The sequence below is a fragment of the Sapajus apella genome, unplaced genomic scaffold, assembly GCF_009761245.1.
Source record: "Sapajus apella isolate SASKATOON/1434 unplaced genomic scaffold, GSC_monkey_1.0 scaffold34, whole genome shotgun sequence".
Taxonomy (NCBI): Eukaryota; Metazoa; Chordata; class Mammalia; order Primates; family Cebidae; genus Sapajus; species Sapajus apella.
This window is the reverse complement of record NW_022436974.1, coordinates 8,256,915-8,278,207: the sequence shown is the minus strand read 5'-3', so window position 1 is coordinate 8,278,207 and position 21,293 is coordinate 8,256,915. Positions and strand designations below refer to the sequence as shown.

Sequence of the window (21,293 nt, the reverse complement as noted above, 5' to 3'; positions counted from 1 at the left end):
AGGACTGGAGGCGGGTAGCCATTTTTCTTGCCGCGCGGGGAGGAGCGACTAACGTGGGCGGAGCTCCAGCTCGCGTTATCTGAGGAGGCGGGGTTGGCTGAAGCGAAGGTCAGGACTCTGGTGTGGTCTTCCGTGACCCATTCGGTGAGTGGAATAGCCAAGAGGATTTCGGCAAATAACAAAAAGAAAACGTGAGGTCAATTGAGAGTGGGTAAGAACTGCGAGGAAACAGCCTCTCAGCCCAGTTTGTTGCCAGTGGCTCGCATTTGCTGAGCTGTCGCCTGGCTTCCTAAACCTGGTCCTGGGTGTGTGGCGAGGGTGACGGGTGGGATATGTGCGTGTTTTGTCGTACTGTGTCTGCTTTTGCCTTCAGACACCTTTGTGTGTTAAAATATTGGGAAGGCTCATCCTTTGACCATGACTCCAGGTGTGTAACCTTTGTGCTGGACGCCAGTGTTACTCCTTAGCACGCCCACTTTTGCACCTGTTTTGTGACCTCCCCTTTCTGCCTCCCGGAAGTTCGCTAACAAGTCACAAAGGAGACCAGTAGAGGATTTCTTTTTCCTGAGTTTCCTCCCACCCCTAGTTCCTTAACCAGTTCCTGAGTTAAGATTAAACCCTGTAAAGTGGTTTCGTGGGGTTTTTTTTCCCCCTCCCAAAGTAATTTTAAAAAGGAATGAACTGGTTTGATTTTTCCGCTTTCAAAATTCTTTTTTCATATGATAAACCAGTAAAGCCAGTAGAGCTGTCTAGTCTTAATTTATAGTGCACGGCATTTTAGGACTGGATGGGCCTTAAAAGTAATCTGATCTCTTTACCCTACTTTGCGCCATAACTTGGACAATTCCAGGTATAAAAAGTCCAATCCCTTAGGGAGTCCACTGCATTTGATCCACAGGGTCTGTGCAGTGCCCAAGCTCCAATACTGGTATGACATGTCACTCACTGCCGTACTCAACAGCAAGCCTAGCTGTAACATTTAACTCATAATGCAGAATCACTGAACTGTTTCACATTTCATTTTGTCTGTCTGTCTTTCTTTCTTTCTTTTTCTTTCTTTCTTCTTTCTTTCTTTCTTTCCTCTCTTTCTTTCTTTTATTTCGACAGACTCTAGCTCTGTCGCCTAGGCTTCAGTGCAGTGGCGGGTTCTCAGCTCACCGCAACCCCCGCCTCCCGGGCTCAAGAGGTCTGCCCACCTCAGCCTCCCAAGTAGCTGTGACTACAGGCGTCCACCACCACACACCGCTAATTTTTGTACTTTTAGTAGAGAACAGGTTTCACCATGTTGGCCAGGCTGGTCTTGAACTCCTGACCTCAAGTGATCCGCCCGCCTCAACCTCCCAAAGTGCTGGGAATACAGGCATGAGCCACCGCGCCCGGCCACATTTTGTATTTGTTTGTTTTATAGAGATAGAGTCTTGCTCTGCCATCCAGGCTGGAGTGCAGTTGAAGCAGGGTATTTCCCAGACCTCTTTGCGCGACTTCTGTCAGGGGTGCCTGGCTTACTCAGCCCGAAGCTCTCAACCCCTCGCAGGAGGGGGCGCGCGAGTGAATGGGGCTGGAAGCCGGGAACTCCGCTAACTCAGGCCAGCTGCGCTGCACCCCTCTTGCGGGGGAGCCTGGGGGTAAGCAGATGCTAGAGCCAGAGCAAGTGCTTTTGGGCACCAGCAGGAGAGAACTGCATGCAGACCCCTCAGCAGCGTCTGGGGGATGCCCACGACCCCTGAAGATCCACAGCCTATCTCACAACCTGTCATGCTTGTGAAGTTTTAAGAGAATGTCTGCATAGTGTCTACTGGTGTCTGGTATATAGTGTGCACTCAAATGGTAATCAGTTTATTTGGGATAGTTGGTCTACCCCTCCAGGTGTTACCTCTGCAGCTCCATGTCCCTTCTAGACGCTATTTTTGGGTCATCGACTCCCACCAATTAGGCAGGAAAATATTGTTTGCCTCCATCTGGCTCCAGACTGTGCTCCTGGAATTTATGTGAGAACCTAACTCCTTTCTCAGCTCCAACTCTAACGTTCTCCACACCTTCAACACACACATAAACACACACATACACATGCTACCACACTGCCTGCTGTGCTATCAGCCTGCCTGAAGTTCACATCATTTTAGGATTGGACAGTCCTTCATAATTTAAATTTTGGATGGGTCTTCATAATTTAAATTTTATTATGAAAAAGTGATAGTCTAAGGAACTCATTTAATTTTTGGCCTAAATGTCAAATATAGAGTAGGAAGCACAAATATCTGTTATAGAAATACTTAAGTCCTATGTACATTTAGACACTTATCCACAAACCCCTAATAAGTATCCCTAATAAGTACATTTCTTTTTTTTTTGGTCAGAAAGTATCTCTAATAAGTACATTTCTAAACCAGTTACTCAAGCTACATCCTTCCAGGATTGGACTTTGTTCCTATTTTGATAGGGGCATAAACAAACAAGCGACCTACTTTTTTACTAAAGTAAAGAGATAGTAAAGGGAATAAAATTAAGATTACATTTCAATTTTAACTTGTGTTTTTATCCCTACTGCCAGCAAAAGTAAATGTTTTATCATCATTATAAATGAATATACTATTCATTGTGCAGATTTTGACATATTCATAAATAAGTTATTACCCAATAGTTGCCTGATAAAGAATGTGATAAAATGTTAACATTTGGGAAATATGGGTGAAGAATATACGGGAATTATTTGTATGTAGTGTCTGTCAATATGAAATTATTTAAAAGAAAAAAACTGTCTCATTCCTGAACAATTATAAATTATTCAACCCAAAACTATGTTTAAGATATTTAAGTACGATTATATAAAATTTGAGATCCTTTATAAACAGTTATATATATATTTTTTGGGAGATCAGATTACATCCATTAAATCATGAACAGTAACAGCTGGTACTTGATAAAGTACTAAGACAAATACAGCATCATAAATGTATGCAATAGAATGGTTATAAGGGATATATTGTTGGAAAGTACCAGAACTAGAATCCCAGTTTCTAAGCAACCTATGAATTGCTGGAAAATTAGAAAATAATTTTGGGAGAATATTTCAAATGGCTGAGGATCACCTTTCACTTGTTAAATAAGCATGTTAAGGGCAGAGGCCATTCAGATTAATGAAGTGTTCTATTAACAATTTTAACGAGAACTCCAGCAGTACTCTTAGAAACACCCTTAAGAGTCTTGTCTGTGTTCCTTGTTGTGACTGGCCTGGAGGCTACCTCATATTACTTATATTTTTCCCTGACTTCATTTTATCTCCTCCTGCTTGCATACTTCATCACTGAACACTTGAGGTAAGATACTAATCTCTATACATATATACCTATTTGTTATAAAGTAGACTTAGCATATATTTTTATTTATCTTTTAGTTGCAAAGATAGAAAAGCATACTTTTAAATATCAAATTATAATGGGTTACATTATCAGATTGAACCAAGAAAATGTTTATTTGTAAATGAAAATAAAAATTTGAATTTCAAAGGCTAATCCATTCCATAACAGTTTCCATTTCTATTCATAATTTAAATTTTATTTTGAAAAAGCAATAGTCTCAGGAACTCATTTAATTTTTGGCCTAAATGTCAAATATAGAGTAGAAACACAAATACCTATTATAGAAATACTTGAGAGTCCTATATTTACTATTATCTGCAACCATTTAAACACTTATCCACAAACCCCTAATAAGTACCTTTTGCTTCAAGACCTATATTCCTTAGACCAACCGTTAGAAAATTGGATGTTTACTCCAGATATACGCTTTAAAAAAAAAAGTGAATCAGCAGGAGCAGTGGCTCACATTTGTAATCACAGCATTTGGGGAGAGGGAGGGGGAGGATCGCTTGAGGCCAGGAATTCAAGACCAGCCTGGGCAACATAGCGAGACCCTGTTTCTATTTAAAAAAAAAATTCATTTTAGGCTGGGCGCAGTGCCTCACGCCTGTAATCCTAGCACTTTGAGAGGTTGAGGTGGGCATATCACAAGGTCAGGAGATCAAGACCATCCTGGCTAACGTGGTGAAGCTCTGTCTCTACTAAAAAAATATATAAAAAATTAGCTGGGCATGGTGGCATGGGCCTGTAGTCCCAGCTACTCAGGAGGCTGAGGCAGGAGAATTGCTTGAACCCGGGAGGCAGAGGTTGCAGTGAGCCAAGATCTCGCCATTGCACTCCAGCCTGGACAACAGAACGAGACTCCATCTCAAAAAAAAAGAAAAAAGAAAAATTATTGAGACTTAGGAGTTCTCCAATAATAATAAAAAAAAAAGAAGAAGAAAAGAAAAATTAGTTTTAAATTTTAAATTAAAGTATAAGTATTAAAAGGTCACTTGTCTGTTTCTCACTTCAAATATTAAATGTTAGAAGCTGCGTTTGCCTTTTTGTGAAGATAGAACCTAAATGCCGTTTTGTTCTTTTTATATGTTTCAATGCTTAATGTTCATTTCCAGAACAGAAGCTGTTCGTACTTGGTGCACTGTGGACTCTTGTGATAATTAACCAAGAGTAGCTCTATTTGTCCAATCGAATACCTAAAGAAGAAAGAAAATGGCTTGTATTGAGTTTTCTTTTCATGTGCCAAGTCTAGAAGAGCTTGCTGGAGGTAAAAACAATATTAACTTTGGATTTTTAAAAATTATCCCAAGAGAAAATTCTTTTAAAAAGATTCTAACATCAGGCTGAGTGCAGTGGCTCACATCTATAATCCCAGCACTTTGGGAGGCTGAGGTGGGTGGATTACCTGAGGTCACGATTTCAAGACCGGCATGACCAACATTGTGAAACCTCATCTCTATTTAAAAAAAAAAAAAAAAAAAAGATTCTAAGATCTATCTATATCTTACTACTTACCTATATCTATCAAAATAATACTTTTGGTACAGAATTCATTTTCCTTTTCAGCATCTTTTCTGCCCCATTTTTATTGAGAAAGTCCAAAATTCTGTTCCTCCAAAAAAACTAAATTTATAATTTATATATTCTTTTTTCTTTTACTTATAGATTATTGATACCAACTTTACAAGATGAAAATGACTAGTAATCCAAGACTTAAGTATGTGTGATGCCCAGAATCGCACAATTTTGCTTTAACTTTTTTCACTTACATTATTCTTTAAATATATATCCTACTCTTGTATGTTAATCATGTTCCCAATGTACTTCCCCTCCCCCACTGATAATGACAGACTGCCAGTGAACTTGCTTTGATTTCTGTCTGTGTATATTTTTATATATTTCACCTTATTCAAACAAGTATTTAAGGCAGTTTCCCAAGATAAATTAGGAGGGAAGATAGGTTAAAAAAAAAAGGAAAATAGAAACAATACACAAAATGAAGCCAAGAATAGTACTAATCCAAAGCTGTAAAGTCTATAGAATACCAACCTTTATTTGACAACCTATAGGTTCTGTTCTGCTGGAAGCTATAGAACCTTCCCTTGTTTCTCAAAATGTGTTGTTCTGGTAGTTCATCTGTCATTCTGATGCGATTGAAGTCAAGAAATAGACTCATTTTTGCTTTGTTGTGACTTTTCCTTTTACAACCTTTTTCTCATCCTGATTGAATGGTAGCTAGTAAACAATCTGTATTGTTTGGCCTATATTTCTTCATCAGTCTGTCTTTCCTGATATGACAGGGCAGCTAGGAATTTTTTCTTTTTCTTTTTGTAGACTTAGGATCTTGCTATACTGCCCAGGATGCTCTTGAACTCCCGGCCTCACTTGATCTTCCTGCCTCGGCCACCCAAAGTGTTGAGATTGTAGGCATAAGCCACCATGCTTGGACAAATTTTTTCTTTGATTGCTTTTCTAGAACCTGTTTTCACTTTTGTGTTTGTTGCTATTTTCCTTCTATATGTGCAAGATATGTTTAGTAAAAGTAGAAATTTTGTGGCTGGGCGTAGTGGCTCATGCCTGTAATCTCAGCACTTTGGGAGGCAGAGTTGGACAGATCACTTGAGGTCAGGAGTTCAAGACCAGCCTGGCCAACATGGTGAAACTCCATCTCTACTAAAAATACAAAAATTAGCTGGGCATGGTGGTTTGTGCCTGTAATTCCAGCTACTTAGGAGTCTGAGGCACAAGAATTGCTTGAACCCAGGAGGCAGAGGTTACAGTGAGCCAAGATCACACCACTGCACTTCAGCCTAGGCAACAGTGCAAGACTCAGTCTCAAAAAAAAAAAGAAATTTTGTCAGAACTTTTAATCCTTAAAAGTACACTGGCCGAAACAGTGGCTCACACCTGTAATTCCAGCACTTTGGGAGGTCAAGGTGGGCAGATCTCTTGAGCCCAGGAGTTTGAGAGCAGCCTGGGAAACAAGCCAAAACCCCATTTTTACAAAAAAATACAAAAATTTGCCAAGCCTGGTGGTGCCCGCCTGTAGTTCCAGCTACCGGGGAAGTTGAGGTGGGAGGATTTCTTGAGCCTGGAGATCAAGGTTGAGTGAGCCAAGATCATGCTGGGTACCAGTGCACTCCAGTCTGGGTGACAGGATGAGGCTATCAGAGTGGGACTCTGTCTCAAATAATAAATAAATAAATACATTGAGGCTGGGTGTGATGGCTCATTTTAATCCCCCTGCACTTTGGGAGACCCAAGATAGGAAGATCACTGAGCCCAGGAGTTCGAAACTGGCTGGGCAATATAGCAAGACCTGGTCTCTACAAATAAAAGAGAGAGAGGGGGAAATACATTGGTCTTACGTTAATAACTTTGAGACATCTGTGCTTTTTTACATTGTTATTGAGGTATAACTATCTACAGTAAAATACCCTAATTTTGAGTGTACAGCTTGATGAATGTTATCAGTGTTTACACCTATGTAACTACTATCCAGATCAAAATGTAAAATATTTCCAACATCTCAGAAGACTCCTTGCATACCTCCCCAATCAGCCTTGATCCATTGCCTGTTTTTGAGATGCATAAGGTGAAGTAATATTGTATATAGTCTTTTGTGTCTGGCTGCTTTGCTCAACATTTTGTCTGTTACCTTCATTGAAGTTGTTACGTGTGATTGGTTACTTTTTAAAAAGTTTAAATGTCTGCATTTCAGTTGGTTTTTGGAATCTTTTTTCAAAAACAAAGGTAATCCTCACCCTCACACAAGTGCAGTCTATTTATCTTCAACAATTGGAAATCACTGTAGATAAAGTATTCATGTATCTTAGTCTACATTATACCTTGTGATTATGTCTGATGTCTAATTATATTCATTAATAAGACCATTTTCCCCTTTTTTATTATACAAGTTGAGGTGGGAAGTGTGTTGAGGGCACTTTAGATATGTGGTAGCCAAGTTTTTACATGAGGTTAATCTTATTCCTTGTCTTTATTAGTTATGCAGATGGGGTTAAAAGATAACTTTGCTGATGTCCAGGTCTCTGTAGTTGATTGCCCTGATTTGACTAAGGAACCCTTTACCTTTCCTGTAAAAGGTAAGCAATTTTTGCAATTAGCTTTTGTTTTTTAGTTGTAATCCTTTTTTGAAACTAGAATTATTTTTAAGGACATCTTAAATTATCTACAAATAAAGGATATTGTCACTCACAATATTTAGGCTAAACTGTGCTAAATTTCTGGGCTCACTCTTCTGATATTGATTAAATTTCATTTCATACTCTTATGGAAAAAGATTGTGTTTTATGCCCTTATATAACCTTCACAGAATATAGGATACATATCCAACAAGTTAAAATTCTTTATATCACATGAGAGTTTTGCTTTTAATTGCTCAGACTATTATGGAAACTGATTTTAATTTTTATGATTTTATTTTTTCAGGACCAGAAGGGATCCTAAAAGCCTTGTATTTGAATAATCTATTAAAACTAACCCTTCAACAAATTTGCCAAGTGAGCGTCCACTGTTTGAAGTGAGAAGGAAGGGAAATTAGTATTAGAATAAAATAATTTGTCAGTGTGATAGATAATTATTTAATGTTTTAGTTTTTACAATAGCACTGCAAGATGAGTAGTAACTATGGTTTGCAGATGAGAAAACTGAAGCTTAGAGAGGCTAGGTAAGCTCAGTGTACATCATAATCAGGATTCAAATGCAAGTCTGTCTGTTTCCAAAGTCTAACCTTCTCCCATTATACCCTACTATGATGAGGAATTTGAGGATAAACACTCAAAGTGTTCTTTTTATTATTCAATTGATATATTTGCTAAAAAGGAGTTTACATAGAAATCCTGGCCTCTAGCTCTGTCTTAACATATCTGACTTTGAGATACATGGGGAGATTTGAATTGAATGTTCTTTGGAGGTCTTTCCAGCTTAAACAATCTTTGATTTTAAGTAGAGCTGTAAATTCTAGAAGGTTTGTGTACCATATGGCAATTTCTTTTAACTTCTTGAAAGCATTTAGCATAATGCTTTTTTATAGTTTTTTTTAAATATGAGAGTAATAATATTTCCCCTGCTAATTAAGTAATTAATTAAAATTAAATCAAGGTCAGGAAACAGAAGAATACAAGAAAGAAGAAAAAAAATTATTAATCTTTTTTCTTTTTTTTTTTTTTGAGATGAAGTCTTGCTCTGTCACCCAGCTGGATTGTGGAGTACAGTGGCGTGATCTTGGCTCACTGTAACCTCTGCCTCCTGGGTTTAAGCGATTCTCATACATCAGCCTCCCAAGTAGCTGGGATTACAGGCGTGCACCATGATGGCTAATTTTTGTATTTTTAGTAGAGAGGGTGTTTCATCATGTTGGTCAGGCTGGTCTCGAACTCCCGACCTCAAGTGATCCACCTGCCTCAGCCTCCCAAAGTGCTGGGATGACAAGTGTGAGCTACCACACCTGGCCAAAATTGTTAGTTTTAATTCTGTCATGCAGAGTTATACTTTGAAAAAGTGTTTTCTGGTCAATAACTTGTGAGTCTTTAAGTTGCAATACTAGAAGGCAGATATGTATCTAATATGTGTATGTATGATGATCTTTCATAAACGTAGTTAGGCGTTCAAGACCAGCCTGGCCAACATGGTAAAACCCCATCTCTACTTTAAAAAAAAATTAGCTGGGTGTGGTGATGTGTTCGACATTTTCTACATGAACTGGTCTGGCTAGGAGCACCAATGACCTTAAAATGTTTTACTAGCATTATTTCACCGCTCTGTATACTTCATACTGTTTGGCAATTGCTGCCTGACTTTCTCACCTAGGTTCTATCTCCTCTATCCTTGTTTCACCTCTTCTTCCTTGGTACCTTTCCTTCCTCCTTTCTTCTATATTTTTCTTGATTCCTTTTTCTTTCTAATAGGCTTTTAAATGTTGATGCTTTCCAGAATTGTTTCCTTAGCCTTTTCTTATTTTTAATAATATATCTGTTTTTTTTTTTTAAATCTACTCTTATGGTTTTAATTACTACCTGAATACAACTTTGAAATTTGTGCGTCTCACCTAGATCTCTCTGGGTTGTTTTGTTTCATTTTGTTTTCTGAGACAGAGTCACTCTGTTGTCCAGGCTGGAGTGCAGTGGTGTGATCTTGGCTCACTGCAATGTCCGCCCCCACCCAAGTTTGAGAGATCCTCCTGCCTCAGCCTCCCGAGTAGCTGGGATTACAGGCGTGCACCATGTCACCTGGCTAATTTTTGTATTTTTAGTAGAGGCTGAGTTTCATCATGTTGGCCAGGCTGGTCTTGAACTCCTGACTTCAGGCGATCTACCTGCCTCAGCCTCCCAAACTGCTGGGATTACAGGCATGAGCCACCACGCCCGGCTTGTTTTGTTTTTTAAGACAATCTCACTCTGTTGCCCAGGCTGGAGTGCAGTGGTGCGATTTCACCCCCAGCCCACCACCTCCACCTCCCAGGTTTAAGCAATTCTTCTGCCTCAGCCCCCCAGGTAGCTAGAACTACAGGTGCACGCCACCACACCCAGCTAATTTTTGTGTTCTTGGGAAAGACGGGGTTTCGCCATGTTGGCCAGGCTCGTCTCAAACTCCTGACCTCAAGTGATACTCCCGCCTCAGCCTCCGAAAGTGCTTGGATTACAAGTCTGAGCCACTGCACCTGGCCTAAGAATTTACATTCTATCAGAGCAAAATATTTTAAATTAAAAAACAAAAAACAATTTAACGAAAAAAAAATACATTTTTTTAAAGAAATAAGGCATTAAAGACATTCTGCAAACCTCACCCAATCCAAACTTTTGGCCCCAGTTCTAACCCTTGCCCTTGCCTTGTATTGCCTTTATGCCACCAACTATATAAGCCATACTTGGTTATGATGATATTAGAGACACAGGTAGTTAAAATAGGACAGGGGTTCTGGCTACTTATATTTTCCAGTCCCTGAATATTGGGAAAACTCTACGAGAATGGAGAAGTTACGTACTGTTAATAAATTAAATTCATGTCTTCTCACATTTTATTATTAAATTAGATGTTTGCCAATTTTTTAGATGGCTTGTGTTTTTTTCTTTTTTAAGGCATCTGTGGGAAAACTAGAATTGCAGAAGTAGGAGGTGTGCCTTACTTATTGCCTCTTGTAAACCAAAAAAAAGTAAGTACTTTTACTCTGCATGTTCACTTGAAGATTGTAGAAGTTGGATTGATTACGCTGTTTATTATTAGAGGACCTGTTGCTTAATTGGCAAGGAAGTGCTAATGGACCAGTAATAAAAGATAAACCAGGGACTTGGTCAAGTTATGATTTAAATAATATTTTTTCCTCTTCTACAGGTTTATGATCTGAATAAAATTGCAAAAGAAATCAAGCTACCTGGAGCTTTTATTCTTGGAGCAGGAGCCGGTCCATTTCAAACTCTCGGGTTCAATTCTGAGGTCAGCATATATAAGATAATTATTTTACTTTATTGATTTGACATTTGATTTGTCTTTTTGCTTTTAATGCCAAAAATCCTACTTTCTGACTGAATTGTAAATCCATCTGCAGATTTTTTTTTTTTTTTTTTTTTTTGAGACGGAGTTTCGCTCTTGTTACCCAGGTTGGAGTGCAATGGCGCGATCTCAGCTCACCTAAACCTCCACCTCCTGGGTTCAGGCAATTCTCCTGCCTCAGTCTCCTGAGTAGCTGGGATTACAGGCACACGCCACCATGCCCAGCTGAATTTTTGTATTTTTAGTAGAGACGGGGTTTCACCATGTTGACCAGGATGGTCTCGATCTCTTGACCTTGTGATCCACCCGCCTCGGCCTCCCAAAGTGCTGGGATTACAGGCGTGAGCCACCGCGCCCGGCCTCCCTCTGCAGATTTAATACTACTTGATACAGATTTTTGGTATAGCACACACTCCAACTGGTCTAACTGTAATGAGTACTAACTTATAGTTTTAGATATTCTTAGGTTATAGGTTCAGCCCTAAATAAATGTAGGCTCCTAGAGTATTCTGCTGAAGGTTTGGATTATAAAATACTTATATTCTTACAGGATTCCTAGCTTCTCTATAAATCTTTGCTTTGGGTATGCAGGCAGCTTTGGATCAGAAGATGAATGGAATAGTAGTGATCTGGTCAACTCCCTCTTCCAGACCAAATAGTAGAAAACTATCAGAATAGTATGATGGTTATTTATAAAAGTTAATAGTGATTCCTAGTATATATTATTAGCATATGAAAATATTACTGTTTCTAGCTGGGCACTGTGGCTCACGCCTGTAATCTCAGCAATTTGGAATGCTGAGGTAGGCGGATCACCTGAGGTCAGGAGTTCGAAACAAACCTGACTAACATGGAGAAACCCTGTCTCTTAAAAAAAAAAAAACAGAAAAGGAAAAGAAAATACTTTGAATCTCATTAGTAGAAGACTTCAGTCTGCTCATTCTCTCATAACTTCTTCAGATATGACTATTAGTAGTCATACAAGTTCTTTGCAGAAACTTAATACAATTTGCCTAGTGTTCAAGTTAGGAAAAACGTTTAAAAGTTAAAAAGAAGGCCGGGCGCGGTGGCTCAAGCCTGTAATCCCAGCACTTTGGGAGGCCGAGGCGGGTGGATCACGAGGTCAAGAGATCAAGACCATCCTGGTCAACATGGTGAAACCCCGTCTCTACTAAAAATACAAAAAATTAGCTGGGCATGGTGGCGCGTGCCTGTAGTCCCAGCTGCTTGGGAGGCTGAGGCAGGAGAACTGCCTGAACCCGGGAGGCGGAGGTTGCGGTGAGCCGAGATCGCGCCATTGCACTCCAACCTGGGTAACGAGTGAAACTCTTTCTCAAAAAAAAAAAAAAAAAAAAAGTTAAAAAGAAAAAATAATTAATTAAATTTAATTTAAAGAATAAAACAGAAAAGTTTAAAAGTTAAAATAAGATATTTAATGCAAGTTATAGATACACTGTCAGAAATACTATAAATTTCTTTTCCTTTTTTTTTTTTGAAACAGAGTCTCACTCTCTCCAGGCTGGAGTGCAGTTGTGTGATCTCAGCTCACTGCAGCCTCCGCCTACTGGGTTCAAGCAATTCTACCTCAGCCTCCCAAATAGCTAGGACTACAGGTGTGCACCACCACGCCCAGCTAATTTTTGTGTTTTTTGTAGAGATGGGGTTTCACCATGTTGACCTCATGATCTTCCCACCTTGGCCTACCAAAGTGCTGAGATGACAGGCATGAGTCACCACACCTGGCCTATAAATATCTTATAAAATGTTTTTCAAGTTTTTTATGTCTAAAATTAAATATTACATATTTTATGTTCTCTTATTAGGACTTAAACTAAAATGTCTTAAAAGGATTAAATGTTTTGTGATATTATTCAAGATATTCTTATTGCAGAGATATAAAGATTGACTAATTACCTTACTTTCTTTTCAGTTTATGCCAGTTATTCAGACAAAAAGTGAACACAAGCCTCCTGTGAATGGAAGTTATTTTGCTCATGTGAACTCTGCAGATGGAGGGTGCCTACTGGAGAAATACAGTGAGAAACGTCATGATTTTGAGTGTGCATTACTGGCTAATCTTTTTGCCAGTGAGGGGCAACCTGGCAAGGTGATTTTGTCCATAAAAATACAATATTCCCTAAATGTTCTCAGATAGCTAAAAATTTGAACTGTTACTACCCTAAATATGGTTTTGCTAAGAAAATTAGAGCTTCTCACTTTGAGAGGCCAAGATAGATGGATAACTTGAGGTCTGGAGTTCAAGACCAGCCTGGCCAACATGGTGAAACCCCATCTGTACCAAAAAATACAAAAATTAATAGGGTGTGGTGGTGTGTGCCTGTATTCCCAGCTACTCAAGAGGCTGAGGTAAGAGAATCACTCAGACCCAGAAGGCGGAGGTTGTAGTGAGCCAAGATCACACCGCTGCACTCCAGTCTGGGCCAGTGAGTGAGACTCTATCTCAAGAAAATAAAAAGGAAAAGAAAATTAGAGCTGCTTTTTTTTTTTTTTTTTTTTTTTTTTGAAACGGAGTTTCACTCATGTTACCCAGGCTGGAGTGCAATGGCGCGATCTTGGCTCACCGCAACCTCCGCCTCCTGGGTTCAGGCAATTCTCCTGCCTCAGCCTCCTGAGTAGCTGGGATTACAGGCACGCGCCACCATGCCCAGCTAATTTTTTGTATTTTTAGTAGAGATGGGGTTTCACCATGTTGACCAGGATGGTCTCGATCTCTTGACCTCGTGATCCACCCGCTTCGGCCTCCCAAAGTGCTGGGATTACAGGCTTGAGCCACCGCGCCCGGCCTTTGAAAATTAGAGCTTCTTAAGTCAAAGCTCTTTAACCCAGTAATGAAAGATTGAGAGAGTACTATATGCAGAGCAAAAGTTATCTTTAAAACTAAGGTTAAGAATAACACAGCTGGAGGCTGGACACAGTGACTCACGCCTGTAATCCCAGCACTTTGGGAGGTCGAGATGGATGGATCCCCTGAGGTCAAGAGTTTGAGACCAGTCTGGCCAACATGGCGAAACCCCATCTCTACTAAAAACACAAAAATTGGCAGGCATGGTGGCACACTCCTGTACTCCCAGCTACTTGGGAGGCTGAGGCGGGAGAATCGCTTGAACCTGGGAGATGGAGGTTGCAGTGAGCCAAGATCGTACCATTGCGTTCCAGTCAGGGCAGCAGAGCAAGATTCTGTCTCAAAAAAAAAAAAAAAAAAAAAAAAAAAAAAAGAATAATACAGCTGGTACAGTGGCTCATCCCTATAATTCCAGTGCTTTGAGAGGCCAAAGCTGGAGGATCACTTAAGGCTAGCAGTTTCAGACCACCCTGGGCAGCATAGCAAGACCCTGTCTTCTAAACAATTTTTTTTTTAATTAGCTAGGTGTGGTGATACATACCTGTAGCCCTAGCTACTCAAGAGGCTGAGGCAAAAGGATCCCTTGTGCCCAGGTGTTTGAGGCTGCAATGAACTATGATCATGCCACTGCACTCCTACCTGGGTGATAGCAAGACCTGTCTCAAAAAAAAAAAAAAAAAAAAAAGAGTAATACTTAGTAAGCAAGACCTTTTTCTGAGAACCAAAAGATAATAGAAAATTAATTTGGGGAGTGAGTTAGTCATCTACATGAACCACACAGCTAAAATAAATAATGTGTACTTACAGGTAGTAAATAGGTTATTTGCTCCTTTCTGACAAATCACACGTGCTCTAGATAGAAATCGTGGTAGCAAAAACTTACAGCAAGAAGAAAGTAAGGAAAATTAATGCCGTCATATTTACTTCCTGTTAGTACACAAAAGATGATTTCCGCATTAGCTTTTGTGAAGATTCTCCTGTTTTGTAAGTGGAGATATCCTCTTCAGCTACTTTGAGATATGAGATTGGGAAGTGAAAATACTTAACTTCCGAGTTGGGGAGATAACACAGTACAGAATTTTACGGGAAGTGAGAAAATGTAATCGTTTTCTCCTCACCCCCACTTACCAAAGGTTAATTCCTTTAAAGCAGGTAATTCTCAACCTTTTACTGCCTTGACATGTATGTTAAGAGTCTCTAGAGCTCAGTGTAGGACTTGTCTATAACTCTGTTTCTCAGTTGAGGAAAGTATGCTTAAGACTTATCAGTAAATTACATATAACTGATGCATATGCATGTGTGTGTTTGTGTGTGTGTGTGTGTGTGTGTGTGTGTGTGTTTATGTACATATATATGATTGATCAAGACTCACGGGGTTGTGATGTTTAAACTCAGATCTGGGGGCTCTAAGCAAAGAACAGAATATTTGCTTGATAGCATTGAATTATATAATGTTTTACTCAGGTAATTATTTTGCAGCATAATCAATGATATGCATCTTTATTTCCTCTATAGGTAATTGAGGTGAAAGCCAAAAGAAGAACTGGACCACTTAACTTTGTGACTTGTATGAGACAGACCCTGGAAAAACATTATGGAAATAAGCCTATAGGAATGGGAGGTACTTTCATAATTCAGAAGGGAAAAGTGAAATCTCACATTATGGTAAGAGGCCACATGTGAATACATGCATGAAGGAGTTTGTGTATGTACATGTGCTTAAGATCTTAGGATTGTTTTTTTCAAACGGAGCCTCAATAAATGAATGAACGAATGAATGAATGAATGAAGCCTCAGTCTGTTGCCCAGGCTGGAGTGCAGTGTCACGATCTTGGCTCACTGCAACCTCTGCCTCCCAGATTCAAGGAATTTTCCTGCCTCAGCCTTCCGAATGGCTGAGATTATAGGCATACACCACCACGCCAGGCTCATTTTGTACTTTTAGTAGAGACATGGTTTTGCCGTGTTGGCCAGACTGGTCTCCAACTACGGACCTCAGGTGATCCACCCGCCTCAGCCTCCCAAGGTGCTGGGATTACAGATTACAGATGTTAAGACACTGTGCCCAGCCAGATCTTAGGATTGTAAAGTATATGTTGGGAATTCTACATTAAAAGACACTGTAAACAAATCCTTTTTGCTATGATTGTATTACTTTAAAATTTAGATGATAATACTGTAAATCAGATTGTGAGATAATGTGTTTTTCTTTTTTTTCTTTTGTTTTTTTGAGATGGAGTTTTGCTATTATTGCCCAGACTGGAGTGCAATGGTGTGATCTCGGCTCACCACAACCTCCACCTCTTGGGTTCAAGTGATTCTCCTGCTCAGCCCCCAGAGTAGCTGGGATTACAATCATTCACCACCATGCCCAGCTAATCTAGTATTTTTTAGTAGAGATGGGGTTTCACCATGTTGATCAGGCTGATCTCGAATTCCTGACCTCAGGTGATCCACCCGCCTCAGCCTCCCAAAGTGCTGGGATTACAGGTGTGAGCCACCACACCTGCCAAGATAATGTATTTATCCATGTTAATATATTAAAACTTTATTTTGAATGCATTTGTTTTTAAGATAAAGATAAATTCCAGCCGGACACGGTGGCTCACGCCTGTAATCCCAGCACTTTGGGAGGCCAAGGCGGGTGGATCACGAGGTCAAGAGATCAAGACCATCCTGGTCAACATGGTGAAACCCCGTCTCTACTAAAAATATAAAAAATTAGCTGGGCATGGTGGCGCATGCCTGTAATCCCAGCTACTCAGGAGACTGAGTCAGGAGAATTGCCTGAACCCAGGAGGCGGAGGTTGTGGTGAGCAGACATTGCGCCATTGCACTCCAGCCTGGGTAACAAGAGCGAAACTCCGTCTCAAAAAAAAAAGATAAATTCCAGGCCCACACAGCGACTCATGCCTGTAATCCCAGTACTTTGGGAGGACCGCTGGAGGCTAGGAATTCAAAACCAGCCTGGTCAACACAGTGATGATGGCAGCAGAAGGCAGACTGAAGCGGCTGCAGCAGGGAGACAATGGCTGGGGCTGCACACTCCACGAAGCCAGTGGAAGCTGGGGACAAGTGGGAGTCCCACCCCTTCCGAGTTGGCATGGGAGCTCCCTTGGTGCCGCTGCAGCTGTCCAAGCCATGGCTGTGGTCCCTGGCATCCCTGTGCTGTTAGGCTCTGGAGCAGGCAGGAGCCCTACCTTCCCAAGCGCAGCTGTAGCCACTCAAACCTGCAGCTATAGACCTGGGTCTCCTGCTCCATGGAGCAGGCAGGAGCCCTACCTTCTCCATGAAGCTGTTGCTGCACAAACTGGCTATAGACCCAGGCATTCCTGTACTCTTGAGGGTCTGGGAAGACCCCCACTGCTCTTGCAGGCTTGGAAATGTCTGCTCCCACTGCCTGGCTTCTCCCTGCTGTCAACGCCTCATCCAATCCAGGAGCAAAGTCAGGCCGAGCCCTGATGTTGTCACAGCCCAGCCAAGTGTGCATATGCTCATGGTAGGGCTGACACAGCAGCCCCCTGCCACCCCAGCCCCCTCTGGATTTTGGGTGCTGACACAAGCATAGAAGGGTAACAGCGGGGGCCGAGGGCAGCTTGGCACTGGCCTTCAGGCACCCTTTGGCACCTACAGCCTGGATTCTGTGAATGGCAGCAGGAGGCAGACAGATTCCTGGACCGAAGGGGGTGGGTTTCCAGTGAGACAACCCCAACCAGTGGGCTGCCAATCCCACAGACCAGACTGGAAGCTTGTGGTGTCTTTTCCAGGCCCACCGTGATCATCCCACTACACTCCAGCCTGGGTGATCAGAGCCAGACCCTATCTCACAAAAAATAAAAATAAATAAGTGAATAAAATATATTTAAAAAATTTTTTAACTCTTAATAACATTCAGTATGTTTACCTATGTAATTATCTTTTGTTGTAGCCTGCAGAATTTTCTTCCTGCCCCTTGAACTCTGATGAAGAGGTCAATAAATGGTTGCATTTTTATGAGATGAAGGCTCCTTTGGTTTGTCTACCAGTTTTTGTCTCCAGAGACCCAGTAAGTCTGTGTCTGTTTTTTATATTACACTACAATGATAATGCTTGATTTTTAGGCTAATCTTTAAGAACAAGGCACTTTTTGTGGTGGTGTTTTCTCATTTTTTGAGACAGAGTTTTACTCTTATTGCCCAGGCTGGAGTGCAACGGCAGTATCTCAGCTCACTGCAACCTCCACCTCCCAGGTTCAAACGATTCTTCTGCCTTAGCCTTCTGAGTAGCTGGGATTACAGGCATGCGCCACTGCGCCTGGCTAATTTTTGTATTTTTAGTAGAGACTGGGTTTCGCCATGTTGATCAGGCTAGTCTCGAACTCCTGACCTCAGATGACCTGCCCACCTCCTCCCAAAGTGCTGGGATTACAAACTGAGCCACCTCACCCAGCCATGTGTTGTTGTTATTTAAGAATTAGGGGGCTGTTCATGGTGGCTTACGCCTGTAATCCAAGCAGTTTGGAGGCCAAGGCAGGTGGATCACCTGAGGTTGGGAGTTCAAGACCAGCCTGACCAACATGGTGAAACCCCGTCTTAAAAATAAAAAAAAAGAATTAGGATAGCCTCTAGAATTATTTTGGAAGATAAGGGAGCTCTTCACCATCCTCAGTTAGGCAGAACAGATTTTACCTTTGAGGAAATGAAGGCACAAGCATTTTAAATAACATCCAAAATTATTTTATTAAATAGCAGGTGTAGCTGGGCATGGTGGCATACCACAGTATTCCCAGCTACTGAGGAGGCTGATTTGAATCCAGAAGTTTGAGACCAGCTTGGGTAACAGTGTAACTGCCATCTCAAAACAAACAAACAATAGTAGAGTCACAACTAGGGTTCAGGTCTCCTATCATCTTGTTTGGTGTTCATTATATTATAATACTATATACTAGGAAAAAAAAATTATAGACCAGTTCCAAGCATATGTCTACTATATTACTGGTGTTTTGTTTTGTTTTGTTTTGTTTTGTTTTTGTGACAGAGTCTTGCTCTGTTGCCCAGACTGGAGTGCAGTGGTGCCATTTCGTCTCACTGCAACCTCTGCTTCTTGGGTTCAAGCAATTCTCCTACCTCAGCCACCTGAGTAGCTGGGATTACAGGTGCTCACCATCACACCCGGCTAATTTTTGTATTTTTGGTAGAGACAGGGTTTCGCCATGTTGTCCAGGCTGTTCTGGAGCTTCTGACCTCAAGTGATCTGCCCACATCAGCCTCCCAAAGTGGTGGGATACAGGTGTGAGCTACTGTACCCAGCCTGATCATATCTTTTGATTGAGTGATTACATTCAGTTGGGAAGTTATATAAACAATGGAATACCACGTAGGTGTAAAAGAATGAGGAAGCTCTTTTATGATTTGATATACAAAGATCTCAAAATTAAATTGTTAAGTGAAAAAAAGTTATGTGCAGAAAAGTGTGTACAAAATAATACATTTGAGTAAAAATAAATATTTCTGAAACGGTATACAAGAAACTGCTTACATTGGTTATCTGCTAAGAAGGGTAGTGTGTGGTGAGGGCAAGAGAGAAGAAGATACATTTTACTGGATATATCTTTTTGCACTCCTTGAATTTAGAACATGTGAAAGCATTACCTATATAAAAAATAAAAACTACTGCAACATGAAAAGTTCTCCTTCCCCCTTAAACGCTAATCACAATAATTTGAGTACTAACATGTTGTTTGTATATTGTCCTAGGGTTTTGATTTGCGACTGGAGCACACTCATTTTTTTAGTCATCATGGAGAAGGTGGACACTACCATTATGACACTACTCCAGATATAGTGGAATATCTTGGATACTTCTTACCTGCAGAGTTTCTCTATCGCATTGATCAACCAAAGGAGACTCATTCAATTGGGCGAGATTAAATCAGCTGATACTTATTTAGAAAAAGAAATAATTAAGGTTAATTAATTGTTGACTCATTAATTGATACATCGATAAAACCAATAGAAATGATCCCACAGGCCAGGCACAATGGCTCATGCCTATAGTCCCAGCCCTTTGGGAGGCTGAGGCAGGAGGCTCACTAGAGCCTAGGAGTTTGAGACCAGCTTGGGCATCACAGCAAGACCCAGTCTTTATTTTTTTAAAAAGTTAAAAATAGAAATGATCTCACAACTTAAACCCCTTTTTTTTATTTCATATGAAAGGATATATTGACATTAGATTCTATATTATTTCATAGATCTGTCTGAAGGAAATTGGGAACAAAAATATCTAATTGAGATATTCTTTAATTTTTTACATACCAGCTTCATTGTTTTTTTATTCTATACTTTTAGCAAAATCAGTCATGTTTATACCTTGAATATAAACATCAGGAATCATGCAATTATTTCTACTATGTATTAGTAGTAACTTATATTTGTATAACATTATTATATTTTGCAAATTAGTATCAAACAATTGCTAAGTAGATGTTTCTGAGTATGAGAAAAATCAGTGTTATTACCTGCATGACATTAAAAAAATTTCAAAAAGAGAAAAAGAAAAATCAGTGTTTAGAAATGTTGATTGTTATTGAATCTTTGTATTGAATTTTGAACATTCATTCTAGTAATCAGAGTATACTCTTTTCATGGAACAAGATGGCAGGTGGGGAGCTCTTTACCCTTCTGCTGAAGTTAAACCATAGAAGTTTGCAATTTGCCTTTCACCAACATTAACAGGCTGGGCCATGGTGGCCGAAGCCTGTGATCCCAGCATATTGGGAGGCCGAGTGGGAGGATTTCCTGAGCCTAGGAGTTCAAGACCCGCGTGGGCACCATGGTGAGACCCTATCTCTATTATTTAAATCTTTTCTTAAATAAAAAATAAAAACACAAATATTAGCAACTAGTTGGTTAGCCATAATTCCTCCCTTGTTTGGATTGCCACTTAGAAGCAATTTGTATTTCGCTGGTATTTGCAAGAGAAGGGGGAAAAACAGCATCAAAATGCAACACTGAAGTGAGCTTACTTTAATTTGTAAGTGAGGCTGTTGCTGAACATGACCACTGTACTTGCTGAAATATAAAATTATACTCACTGATTGTAATGGTTGAAATTTTTCTGGATGTTCTTTGAATAATCATGAGCCAAAGATTAACTCTCTAATGGTGCCAATGCCAATTAGCAATCTTGCTAATGTGCAAATTTAGGAAGTCTTTAGTACTAAGTAAAGAATTTTCAAATAATATCTTTAATTGTCTACTTTGGATGTTAGCTATGTCTTATGAGTATAAATTCCTATTACTTTAAACACTATTTTGATGCAAAAAAAATGAATTTAAAAATTTATGAAATATTATATTTTTAATATCTTACTTCCAGAGAAAAATAATATTAATAGTCTTTCATTTAACAAATATGTATTGAACAGCTACCCTGTTCTCTGGAGTGTACACCTTATGCAGGCAATGGCATTGTTCATGACTGTAGCACTAGTGCCTTTAACAGTGCTAGCTCCATCAAGTCGTTTATGTAAAATAAAATAAAATAACATAAAAAAACAGTGCTAGCAAAGTACCACTCGGATG

At 40.0% G+C, this 21,293-nt stretch overlaps 1 protein-coding gene across 10 annotated transcripts; it reads left to right on the top strand.

Moving 5' to 3' along the window:
* Positions 1–12: 12 nt before the first annotated feature.
* Positions 13–21,268, top strand: CUNH11orf54 (chromosome unknown C11orf54 homolog). Of its 10 annotated transcripts, none has more exons than XM_032295763.1 (9): positions 47–144; positions 4,475–4,626; positions 7,364–7,462; positions 10,457–10,530; positions 10,710–10,811; positions 12,799–12,975; positions 15,247–15,396; positions 17,660–17,776; positions 19,467–20,814. In XM_032295763.1, the coding sequence occupies exons 2-9, from the start codon at positions 4,572–4,574 to the stop codon at positions 19,638–19,640; spliced, it is 948 nt and encodes a 315-aa protein (XP_032151654.1). In that variant the 5' UTR covers positions 47–144; positions 4,475–4,571; the 3' UTR covers positions 19,641–20,814. The 10 variants fall into 10 exon arrangements, with proteins under 10 accessions (XP_032151659.1, XP_032151654.1, XP_032151656.1 ...); XM_032295765.1 differs by having other exon boundaries at positions 54–144; positions 4,480–4,626; XM_032295772.1 differs by having other exon boundaries at positions 87–144; positions 4,480–4,626; positions 10,457–10,534; positions 19,467–20,815.
* The last annotated feature ends 25 nt before the right edge of the window (positions 21,269–21,293 follow it).